This window comes from Salmo salar, chromosome ssa16 (assembly GCF_905237065.1).
Source record: "Salmo salar chromosome ssa16, Ssal_v3.1, whole genome shotgun sequence".
Classification (NCBI taxonomy): Eukaryota; Metazoa; Chordata; class Actinopteri; order Salmoniformes; family Salmonidae; genus Salmo; species Salmo salar.
In genome coordinates this window covers 44,959,241-44,972,409 of record NC_059457.1, presented here as the reverse complement: position 1 = coordinate 44,972,409, position 13,169 = coordinate 44,959,241, and the positions used below count along the sequence as shown (strand labels likewise).

Here is a 13,169-nt window from a genome sequence, read left to right as displayed (position 1 = left end):
ATCTGAAAATCTACTGTCAATTAAAATCATTCCACTTTAGTTCTACTTTGGAATGCTATAATTCTTTAATTGAATGCTTTAATTCTAAAGTCAGCATAATTGGAGCTCCCCAGAACCAAGGTTGGTGACCACTGGCTTAGAAGCATTAACTGTGAGTGTGACTAAAATATTCACATAAATCTTCCATCATCGAACAATTCAAGACCATCTTCAAATTTTGTTAGCTGAAGCAATCACATTGTAAAGAATCTTGAAGCTACAACCATGAGTATTAAAATACATATGTTTCAATCAGGGATGTGTGATACTGTATAGTCTTTCATATCAGTATCGACCGATGATGGCTGAAAAACTGGACTAATAGTGGATGGTGTTAAAGGGGCAATCTGCAGTTGCAACATACATTGTTGTACTCAAATGAATTATGTACCCAAAATAAGATTATTTTACTCAATGTTTGTAAATGTAAACAAACACTATATAGCCTCAAAACATGGTTTAAACTATACTTTCTTAAGCAAAAAAAAAACCATTTTTATCAAAATATTTTGATGAATAGCTAGTTGGTATCAGCCATCATGGACAAGAAAATATTGGTTATTGACCAAGAATTTCCAAATTTGTGCATCCCTAGTTTCAATATAAGATAATAGCTGCATTGCTACTTCCATAATGGCGTCTTCACTTAAAAAACAAAACATATGTTATCAATGCATACACTGAACAAAAATATAAACTCAACATGTAGAGTGTTTGTCTGATGTTTCATGAGCTGAAATAAAAGATCCCAGAAACGTTCCATAGGCACAAAAAGCTTATTTCTCTAAAAATGTTTGGACAAATTTGTTTACGTCCCTGTTAGTGAGCATTTCTCCTTTGCCAAGATAATCCATCCACCTGACAGGTGTGGCATATCAAGAAGCTGATTAAACAGCATGATCATTACACAGGTTCACCTTCTGCTGGGGACAATAAAAGGCCTCTCTAAAATGAGCAGTTTTGTCACAACACAATGTCACAGATGTCTCAAGTTTTGAGGGAGCGTAAAATTGGCATGCTGACTGCAGGAGGGTTCACCAGAGCTGTTGCCAGAGAATTTAATATGAATTTCTCTACCATAAGCCACCTCCAACGTTGTTTTAGAGAATTTGGCAGTACGTCCAACCGGCCTCACAACCGCAGACCATGTGTAACCACGCCAGCCCAGGACCTCCACATCCGGCTTCTTCATCTGCGGGATCATTTGGCGGGGGGGGGTGCTGAGGAGTGTTTCACCCATAGCTGCACCCCTGCCCAGTCATGTGAAATCCATAGATTAGGGCCAACTGAATTAATTTAAATTGACAGATTTCCTTTTAGGAACTGTAACTCTGTAAAATCTTTGAAATTGTTGCATATTGCATTTATATTTTTGTTCAGTATACATTTAATCTTCGTTAAGCTGCACTTGCTAAATAAGGCTTGCTGTAAGATTTCTCTGCAGGTAGCCCAAGCTTAATGGCTTATCTAAAACCCCTTAAATGTTACGTACAAACAGAGTAAACTTAAAAACAGTAAACAAAAATACCTGATATTTATAAAGAATGTTGATCTGTTCTTGTCTGACGAATATTAACCGAGGTGTACTGTGGTGATGTGTAATGCATTCTCATTTCAGATAACAAAAACCCTGTGGACAAACCAGTAAAAGTTTCACTTGCACACACCCATTCATTAAAAACTCCCGTCACACCCATTCATTAAAAACTCCCGTCACACCCATTCATTAAAAACTCCCGTCACACCCATTCATTAAAAACTCCCGTCACACCCACAAATGATTCAGTTCTAAAACAAAAAGAAAATAAACAGCCAATCCACTGTGCTACCCTTTATCTGTCTAAAAACAATGTTTTAAGTTAAATTGAATTTGCGATATATCTTTTACATATTTCTTTAAAAATGTCATTATTTCAAACCCCTCCTTAATTGAAGTGCTTGGCGTAGTTATTTTGGCCTCCCTGCGAGGGAGGGAAATACGACCCTTGGCTTGTCCTCTCAATTCCTTTGGATGCCTCCTCTTAATGATTGATTTCCAGTGGAACACACTCCACTGTAGCAAGCATGTCTATCCTTTGGTGATGGGACATCTGTAGCATCAGTGGGCTGCAGTCTTTCTCTTGGCTGGTACTACAGAACAGCTGAAGAGTCTTTCTCTTGGCTGGTACTACAGAACAGCTGAAGAGTCTTTCTCTTGGCTGGTACTACAGAACAGCTGCAGAGTCTCATCTCTCCTCCTTAGGACACCCACAATAGCAATATGAGTGTCCTCCATTACAATCTTGTCTCTACATCCTCCAGATACATTGTCAGAGCTAGATAAAAATGTTCAGAAGATGCGCTTATGCAAAAAAAACAGTCACTTATAAAAAAGGTAGTTAACCACAACATAGAAAAATGAGAACATACTGAAAATTCAACTGAGTGCATCGACCAATCTGCTTGGAGCAGAGCTGTATTGCGTAGTGATGTGTGAGAGGTAAGAGTTTTATTGTAGCTTATCTGAGGTTATAAAAAAAAACGAGAAAAAAATAAATAAAAATGGAGTTTCCTGTGTTCCTGTATAGAAGTATGCATTCAGCAGCTGGTTAAAGAATGTGGAGGTATGGGTCAAATACATATGGATTAATAAGAGTCCTCTTTAAAAGGCCTCTTACCTTTGCCAATATCTTAATACATTGTAAAAGTGTTGCACTGATTAAATAATGGTATACTTCTGAATGCATTTAGCCGTGTTAAGACGCATGACATAAAATCGTCATAAGACCGACATCAGTGTTATTTTCATAATTTTACTCATTACTCTACCAAATTAACTGGTTTTGTTCACTGGGCCATATCTACTACTCATGTGGAATTGCATTTTTAAGCCATTCTGGCACATGGGCAATTCCACCGTAACAGTGATGCTGAGACTCAGATTTTTCTCTCTCTCTCTGTAAACAAACCATACAACTATGTACAAGGACTACTTAACAAATTACACAGAACATTTGACAAAAATACATTTACTTGAGCAGATGCAAAGTTTGGTAACAGAATGACAGTTTGTGCTGTTGGTGCTGTCATTCTGTTACCAAACTTTGCCTCTGCACTGTTCAAGTAAATGTTTTTGTTACCTCAAGTAAATGTGTTTTTGTAAAATTGGAAATTGTTAAAAGTAGTCCTTGTGTAAAAATGTGTATGGTTTGTTTAACTTTGCAACCATTGCTTTTTGTTTGACATACATTTTTATGTGAAAACCATGAGTAACCGTAGAATTGACTCTGTAACCGTGGAATTGCCCATATAATGTATGAAGAAGAGTCTGATTATCACTGACCCCCATCTGTTCAAGATTGTCTCAAGACAAAAGGCAAGAATTGAAATTGTATGTAGTTATTATACAAAATAATAAAACTAACATAAGAAAATAGTCAAATAAAAACCACTGCATTCAGTGTTGTGAGGTTATTGGGAGTGTGTGGCATTACTTCATGTGTTGGCTTAATCTGTTCATGTTTGTATTGTGAAGGTAGATATGGTTTAAAGCGGAAATATCATTTATAAATAACGACATATTACGAAGTGCCATATCAAACTACTCTGTTGCTTCGTTTTCCTGTCCCTGCGGTTTAGTCGAAGGATTTAAAAAAATGCTTATAAAAATCCCACCCTGGATGGACTTGACCTTCTGAACTCCCCCTTGCCATCCTTTCTTTTAAAGCAACTTCAACATACATTGTCTTTCCTCCCCTGGCAGGAGAGTACAAACCATTAACCTAACCTATACCCTGTCCTCCTATACCCCAACCATCACCCTCCCTGGTCCACTGGGTCAATCAGGCCCAGTGGTGGAGACAGAGGCCTGGACACCCTCTCTGAAAGAGGCCCCACCTCCACCCCCATCTGGCTCCTCCTGGCTGGGCGACCCCTCCTCGTTCTGCCCCCCCCGGGAGGAGACAGTGGTGGTCTCTGGGGAGGCGCTGTGGGTCACCTCTTGAGGGCCGCAGCCCGGGTGGTTCTTGCGGAAGTGCTGGTTGAGGATGGCCTGGAAGGGGAAGCTCTTCCCGCAGACGTGGCAATGGAAGGGCTTGTTTCCTGTGTGCTTGCGGATGTGGTACTCGAGCTGGTCCTTGCGGGTGTATTTCTTGCCGCAGATGCGGCACACGAAAGGTGTGATGCCCATGTGCAGCCTCATGTGGCGGTCCAGGCTGCCCTTCTGGTTGAAGGACTTGCAGCAGTAGATGCAGGTGAGTCGAGGGTTGTAGTGGCACCAGCGGTCAGCCACCTGTTCACGCAGGTACTCCTCGTAGCCGCCCAACACAGCCTGCTCCTCCCCCTGAAAGACAAACAAGAGGTACGTCTCAAGACTGTCAACACTCTTTGTAACACTAGATTACACTGTACAAAACATTAGGAACACCTGCTGTTTCCATCACATAGACAGACCAGGTGAAAACTATGATCCCTTATTGATGTCACCTGTTAAATGCACTTAAAGATGGATGTTTAAGCCTTGAGACATGGATTGTGTGTGTCATTCAGAGGGTGAATGGGCAAGACAAACTATTTAAATGCCTTTGAACAGGGTATGGTAGTAGATGCCAGGCGCAACATTTTGTTTCAAGAAGTGCAACGTTGCTGGGTTTTTCACCCTCAACAGTTTCCCGTGAGCATCAATAATGGTCCACCACCTAAAGGACATCCAGCCAACTTGACAACTGTGGGAAACATTGGAGTCAACATGGGCCAGCATCCCTGTGGAACGCTTTCAACACCTTGTAGAGTCCAGGCCCCAATGAATTGAGGCTGTTCTGCGGGCAAAAGGTGGTGCAACTCAATCTTAGGGAGTTGTTCCTAATGTTTTATACACTGTGTGTATAATTGCTACAGTGGCTTGAGAAAGTATTCACCCCCCTTGGCATTTCCCCTATTTTGTTGCCTTACAACCTGGAATTAAAATGTATTTTTGGGGGGGTTTGTATCATTTGATTTACACAACATGACTACCACTTTGATGATGCAAAATATGTTTTATTGTGAAACAAGAAATTAGACAAAGAAAAACATAAAACTTGAGTGTGCATAACTATCAACCCCCCCCAAGTTAATACTTTCTAGAGCCAACTTTTGCAGCAATTACAGCTGCAAGTCTCTTGGGGTATGTCTCTCTAAGCTTGGCACATCTAGCCACTGGGAGTTTTGCCCATTCTTCAAGGAAAAACTGCTCCAGCTCCTTCAAGTTGGATGGGTTCCACTGGTGTACAGCAATCTTTAAGTCATACCACAGATTCTCAATTGGATTGAGGTCTGGGCTTTGACTAGGCCATTCCAAGACTTTTAAATGCTTCCCCTTAAACCATTTGAGTGTTGCTTTAGCAGTATGCTTAGGGTCATTGTCCTGCTGGAAGGTGAACCTCCATCCCAGTCTCATATCTCTGGAAGACTGAAACAGGTTTCCCTCAAGAATTTCCCTGTATTTAGCGCCATCCATTATTCCTTCAATTCTGACTAGTTCACCAGTCCCTGCCGATGAAAAACAACCTCACAGCATGATGCTGCCATCACCATGCTTCACTGTGGGGATGGTATTCTTGGGGTGATGAGAGGTGTTGGGTTTGTGCCAGACAGTGTTTTCAAAGCTCAATTTTAGTCTCATCTGACCAGAGTACCTTCTTCCATATGTTTGGGGAGTCTCCCACATGCCTTTTGGCGAACACCAAACGTGTTTGCTTATTTTTTCTTTAACATCTCTAGGGTACGTGGGACGGTAGCGCTCCACCTGGCCAACATCCAGTGAAATTGCAGAGCGCGAAATTCAAAAATACTAAATTCAAATATTTAACATTCTTGAAAATATATGTGTTATACATCAAAATGAAGCTTAACTTCTTGTTAATCCAGTCGCCGTGTCAGATTTCAAAAAGGCTTTACGGCAAAAGCAAACCATGCGATTATCTGAGGACAGCGCCCAGCATACAAAAGCATGAAAATCATATTTCAACCAGGCAGGTGCGACACAAAAGTCAGAAATAGCGATATAAAAAATGCCTTACCTTTGATGATCTTCTTCTGTTGGCACTCCAAAAAGTCCCAGTTACATCACAAATGGTCCTTTTGTTCGATACTGTCCTTCTTTATATCCATAAAAACTCAGTTTAGCTGGCGCGCTTCAGTCAATAATCCACTCAGTTTCCCTCCATCAAAATGCATACAGAATGAATCCCAAACGTTACTAATAAACTTTTCCAAACAAGTCAAACAACGTTTATAATCAAACCTTAGGTATCCTAATACGCAAATAAACGATCAAATTTAAGACGGAGAATAGTATGTTCATTACCGGAGATAAATAAGAAAGAACGCGCTTTCCTCCACACGCTTTGAAACACTACAGCCAAAATGGGAGCCACCTAGAAAAACTACAATTTCTGGGTCATTTTTCCAAAAACCAGCCTGAAACTCTTTCTAAAGACTGTTGACATCTAGTGGAAGCCCTAGGAACTGCAATCTGGGAGGACTTGGCCTTATTATTAAAATACTAGCCATTGAAAATAGTGGTAAGCCGAATTTGGGGGATGGTTTTCCCTCTGGGTTTCGCGAGCCATATCGGTTATGTTATACTCACAGACATTATTTTAACCGTTTTAGAAACTTTAGAGTGTTTTCTATCCAAATCTACCAAGTATATGCATATCCTAGCTTCTGGGCCTGAGTAACAGGCAGTTTACTTTGGGCACGCTTTTCATCCGGATGTCAAAATACTGCCCCCTACCCTAGAGAAGTTAAGCAATGGCTTTTTTCTGGCCTCTCTTCCGTAAAGCCCAGCTCTGTGGAGTGTACGGCTTAAAGTTGTCCTATAGACAGATACTCCAAACTCCGCTGTGGAGCTTTGCAGCTCCTTCAGGGTTATCTTTGGTCTCTTTGTTGCCTAACTGATTAATGCCCTCCTTGCCTGGTCCGTGAGTTTTGATGGGCGGCCCGCTCTTGGCAGGTTTATTGTGGTGCCATATTCTTTAATGGTGCTCCGTGGGATGTTCAAAGTTTCTGATATTTTTTTATAACCCAACCCTGATCTGTACTTCTCCACAACTTTGTCCCTGACCCGTTTGGTCTTTATGGTGCCGCTTGCTTGGTGGTGCCCCTTGCTTAGTGGTGTTGCAGACTCTGGGGCCTTTCAGAACAGGTGTATATATACTGAGATCATGTGACACTTAAATAAAGTCCACATGTGTGCAATCTAACTAATTATGTGACTTCTGAAGGTAATTGCACACACTGTATATAGACTTTCTTTTTTTTCTACTGTGTCATTGACTTGTTTGTGTTATTGGCTTGTTTATTGTTTACTCCATGTGTAACTCTGTGTTGTTGTCTGTGTCACACTGCTTTGCTTTATCTTGGCCAGGTCGCAGTTGTAAATGAGAACTTGTTCTCAACTAGCCTACCTGGTTAAATAAAGGTGAAATAAATAAAATAAAATTGGTTGCACCAGATCTTATTTAGGGGCTTCATAGTGGGGCCCCACCCACTGTGCTTTGGCAAAGTGGGTGGGGTTATATCCTGCCTGTTTGGCCCTGTCCGGGGGTATCATCGGATGGGGCCACAGTGTCTTCTGATCCCTCCTGTCTCAGCCTCCAGTATTTATGCTGCAGTAGTTTATGTGTCGGGGGGCTAGGGTCAGTCTGTTACATCTGGAGTATTTCTCTTGTCTTATCCGGTGTCCTGTGTGAATTTAAATATGCTCTCTCTAATTCTCTCTTTCTGTCTTTCTCTCGGAGGACCTGAGCCCTAGGACCATGCCTCAGGACTACCTGGCATGATGACTCCTTGCTGTCCCCAGTCCACCTGGCCGTGCTGCTGCTCCAGTTTCAACTGTTCTGCCTGCGGCTATGGAACCCTGACCTGTTCACCGGACGTGCTTGTTGCACCCTCGACAACTACTATGATTATTATTATTTGACCATGCTGGTCATTTATGAACATTTTAACATCTTGACCATGTTCTGTTATAATATCCACCCTGCACAGCCAGAAGAGGACTGGCCACCCCTCATAGCCTGGTACCTCTCTAGGTTTCTTCCTAGGTTTTTGGCCTTTCTAGGGAGTTTTTCCTAGGGAGTTTTTCCTAGCCACCGTGCTTCTTTCACATGCATTGCTTGCTGTTTGGGGTTTTAGGCTGGGTTTCTGTACAGCACTTTGAGATATCAGCTGATGTACAAAGGGCTATATAAATACATTTGATTTGATTTGATTCATAGCAAAGGGGGGTAAATACATATGCACGCACCACTTTCCGTTTTTTTTATATCATTCTTTGAAAAAAGTTTAATTTTATTTCACTTCACCAATTTGGACTATTTTGTGTATGTCCATTACATGAAATCCAAATAAAAATCAAATCTAAATTACAGGTTGTAATGCAACAAAATAGGAAAAAACACCAAGGGGGATGAATACTTTTGCAAGGCAATGTATTTGCAGTTGGAAATGTTGTCGAAGGCACCACACTTCTGTCATGGGGTCCCATAATAGTTATGTCTTAATTAAGACCCTTAATATAAGCTGATGTCATAGGTGTTGGGGAAAGTCTTCCCTTCCTGTATTATGGAGTATTTCTGAAATCTGATTAAGGACTTTCCACAGGGCCAAATTAAGGAGTTGTTCACAGGGCCTGCATCATCATCATCACCTCTATGTTTGTATGTGTCCATGAGGAATGCACACAACATGCATGATTCCCCTTAGTAGTAAACCCCTTAATCATAGAGTACACGGCTCAGTGCTATAGTCATTGAGTATGTAACAGGCTAGTGTACCAATCCATAACCTCCCTTGAGACCTTAAAAGATCATTGATTGCACCTGGACTGAAAGCTAGCTTTTTTTTGGACTAGCGTTGTATGGTGGACTTTGGAAATGCAGAGTGCTGACCACCAGGGTGGGATACCAGTCGATGAGGGTGACACATACCTGCGAGTTGGGATGGCACTGGTCGTCTACTCTGCTGGGTGACTCACTCTTGGCTCTCGGTCTCTCTGCCATCACACTGCCAGTAGGACTAAACCTGACAGGACAGAGATACTGGATCCTCAAACCTCTTCAGCAGGCAAGTCCACGGAGCCATTTACCTTAGCACTCCATCTTCCATTAGCAATACATATAGTAGGCTGCTTTTGTATAGAAGTTTCACTCAATAACCTTAAAATGTTACCCAAAGTGCTTTTCTGAGGTACTTCGTACTGAATTTTATTTCAGTTTAAAACGTGCATGCACTCCTTTTATATGGTGTAGCTCAGATGGTAGCGCATGGTTCTTGCAATGCCAAGATAGTGGGTTCAATTCCCAAGACCGCCCATAGGGAAAAAAAATGTATACATGACTAAGTCACTTTGAATGAAAGCGTCTGCTAAATGGCATATATATTATATAAAGTGACTGCTTCCCTGGAACTTGTACTCACCTCTCAGTCTCACTGAAGCTGCTGGAGGGCTGAGAGCTCTTGGCCCCCGTGACAATACCCTCCTGCACCAGTGAGCTGCACCCGGACGTGTCAATCATCATGGCTGCTCCCTCTTCCGCCCCGCTCCCTTCTTCCTGGGTATCAGCCCCCGTCCACTCTTCCATCCTCTCCGTCTTTATCCTCAAGCCATCCACCACCCGCATTGACTCCCCCTCTTCACCGCCGCTCCCCCTCTCCGACTCTGCCTCCACATACCACTGGCCGGCCCGATTGATGCGCAGTATGGGCTCCTTCCCCAGCCTGCTGCCCACTTCCACCCCCCCAGGCAGACCCTCCGGGCCCAGCCCACTGTGCTCCACCATCTGGGGGCTCATGGACTCCCCCACTGGGCTTCCCACCTCTCGGATATCCATGGCACCTCGGGTTCTGCTTCCTTGAGGGCCCAGAACCCTGGGGCTGCTGTGGCGCGGGCTTAGAGAGCCCCCTGATGTTCCTACCCCACCTCCTCCTCTTTCCTCCAAGCTCCCAGCCCCCCTGTGCCCCCCTCCGGCCCCCAGCTCCTCCTCCGCCAGGCTGATCTTTAGATGGATGCCCTCCAGGATCTGCGTGCAGCGGTCAATGATGTGCTGCATCTGCAGGAAGCTGGCAGCCGTCAGGTAGCTGATGATGTCGGCCAGCTGCAGGCACAGCCTCCCGGTGTAGCAGTATGAGAGGAGCTGATCGAACACCGAGGGGTTGCGGATGACTGACAGGGACACAGTGCTCATCTGGCCCAGTGACATGTGGTCTCGGAAGTAAGGGGAGCTGGCAGCCAACACAACCTTGTGAGCACGGAAGCTCTGGCCCTGCACGTTCACCACTATGTCGCACAGCCGCCCCTGCATACGCAGCTGGTTCAGTTGGGACAGCACAGAGTTGCTAAAGTCAGGGACGTCCAGCTGGATGCTGCCTCCTCGCTCCATCCTGCCGTGTATGATCCCTTATCACTGTGCAGAGGGAAGGGACATGATAATTATCTAGCTATATATGATACAATAATGGGAAAAAAAATCTATTTTATATTACTTCATGTACACAAAAATTACAAGTTGGAAACTAGCAGACATTTAGCTTAACTGTTTGACAACCTAACCAAGAACTTTGCTAAAGAGGACAACTTGCATACCTTTTCGGGAATGCACCACCTGCACTTGTACCACGGCACTGAAATGTTACTGGCTATTAATTTCTGTACTGTGCCATAATATTAATTGCTGACTGGCTAACTTGCATAAAAGATGGCAATAATTATAGCTTGCAACGAGTTGTGCATTGTTGACAAATGGTGTGAACTGATGCTCTTGTACAGCGGTGACGCTCAAATGCTATAACCGAGCCCTGGCCCTCCTTTCGGCCACTGTAACATACTGCAGTACGGTGATGAACCGAAGTCTAAACCAAGAATACACCCCGGCGTTGCTCGTGACAGGGAGGTGGCTAGCCAGCTAGTTCAACGTCCATATAGCTAACAACAAAAACGGAGCAAGACAGAACACCGTGCAACGTCTGTCATAACGAACCGTCGATAATACAACTGCGGTACTGTCGCATATTTGATGTCAATGTGCAATATTTTAAATTTGATCTCCTCGGTTACTCCTTTCGCTGCTCTCATTTTCCAATTTCATTTCACAGCAGACGGACCAACTTTGACTGGGGGGGGGAGAGAAAAAAAAAATTACATTTGCATTATGGGAAGTAGTGTTCTCTTCTAATGGACAAGTCGTTAGAGAACAGAAAAGACGCGGGATAAAATAACATCGGTTCCCAGAATGCAATACTTTGAAGTCAAATAGATGTTTATGGCGCAAACGAAGGGTTAACCCAGGCACGTCATAGGGGCTATAAAGCTGAAGCGTCCGTTCAGAACGTTTTCTCAACACCAAATATGGTAGTGAGAGGAAGTCCAGTCGCGGGTAGTGAGAGAGGATGGAACTAGGTAAAACTGGGCCGACATTCAGGTAATTTTCTCATCGATTAAACATCTGATCTCAAAAAAAAATTCTGTTCCCAAAACTAAAATATTTTACGAACACAGTGCACTAAGTTTCATAGACTTGAGGCTATGTCAAAGTTTTAAGATATGCAAATACATGCTACAACGAGCCAATAGGATCTCGTGAGCTCGTGCTTGGCTTTGCCCAACTCCTTGTTTGTTCTGCCCACTGTGCTTTATTTACTCCCACTGTAAAAGACTGATTAACTCCCTTGATGAACTAGTTATAAATATCGCTTGTTCCTTCATTTTTTTCAGCGCTCGGGAGTTGTTTTTTAATTTAACCTTTATTTAACTAGGCAAGTCAGTTAAGAATAAATTATTATTGACAATGACGGCCTACCCCGGCCAAACCCTAACCCGGACGACACTGGGCCAATTGTGTGCTGCCCTGTGGGACTCCCAATCACGGCCGATTGTGATACAGCCTGGAATCGAACCAGGGTCTGTAGTGACGCCTCTAGCACTGAGATGCAGTGCCTTAGACTGCTGCGCCACTTGGGAGCCCAAAAGTTGATTGATTGACAGTTGAGGATTTTATTTTATTAGGATTTTTATTTACATTTTAGTCATTTAGCAGACAGTCTTATCCAGAGTGCCTACATTTTGATACTTTTTTCGTATTGGTCCCCGTCGGATCCCATTAGCCAACTCCAGTTGGGACAGCCAGTCTTACTGTGGTCCGACGTGTAACGAAAAAGACATTACAGACAAAAGACTTTACAATTTACATACATTTCAAAACATGAACATATATGCACACACAATATACATCAGTTACACATACATGTCAATACATACACACAACAAGTAGGTCACGTGGGATAGGCGTTGTGCTGTGAGGTGTTGCTTTATTTGTTTTTTTTTAAACCAGGTTTGCTGTTCACTTGTGCTACATAAGATGGGAGTTCCATGCACTCATGGCTCTGTTTAATACTGTATGTTTCCTTGAATTTGTTCTGGACCTGGGGACTGTGAAAGACCCCTGGTGGCATGTCTAGTTTTTTTTTAAGTTTTTTTTTTTATTTCACCTTTATTTAACCAGGTAGGCAAGTTGAGAACAAGTTCTCATTTACAATTGCGACCTGGCCAAGATAAAGCAAAGCAGTTCGACACATACAACAACACAGAGTTACACATGGAGTAAAACAAACTTACAGTCAATAATACAGTAGAAAAATAAGTCTATATACAATGTGAGCAAATTAGGTGAGGCCATGGTGGCAAAGTAAATACAATATAGCAAGTAAAACACTGGAATGGTAGATTTGTAGTGGAAGAAAGTGCAAAGTAGAAATATAAATAATGGGGTGCAAAGGAGCAAAATAAATAAATAAATACAGTAGGGGAAGAGGTAGTTGTTTGGGCTAAATTATAGATGGGCTATGTACAGGTGCAGTGATCTGTGAGCTGCTCTGACAGCTGGTGCTTAAAGCTAGTGAGGGAGATAAGTGTTTCCAGTTTCAGAGATTTTTGGAGTTCCCTTCCAGTCATTGGCAGCAGAGAACTGGAAGGAGAGACGGCCAAAGGAGAAATTGGCTTTGGGGGTGACCAGAAAGATATACCTGCTGGAGCACGTGCTAGAGATGGGTGCTGCTATGGTGACCAGTGAGCTGAGATAAGGGGGGACTTTACCTAGCAGGGTCTTGTG

General features: G+C 43.0%; 1 protein-coding gene across 1 annotated transcript; it reads right to left on the bottom strand.

Moving 5' to 3' along the window:
- Window positions 1-1,857: 1,857 nt before the first annotated feature.
- On the bottom strand, window positions 1,858-11,853 carry LOC106573950 (zinc finger and BTB domain-containing protein 37). Its single transcript, XM_014149429.2, has 4 exons — window positions 10,649-11,853; window positions 9,484-10,469; window positions 8,994-9,087; window positions 1,858-4,360 (listed from the first exon to the last, which is right to left on the bottom strand). The coding sequence occupies exons 2-4, from the start codon at window positions 10,443-10,445 to the stop codon at window positions 3,857-3,859; spliced, it is 1,560 nt and encodes a 519-aa protein (XP_014004904.1). The 5' UTR covers window positions 10,446-10,469; window positions 10,649-11,853; the 3' UTR covers window positions 1,858-3,856.
- Between the last annotated feature and the right edge of the window lie 1,316 nt (window positions 11,854-13,169).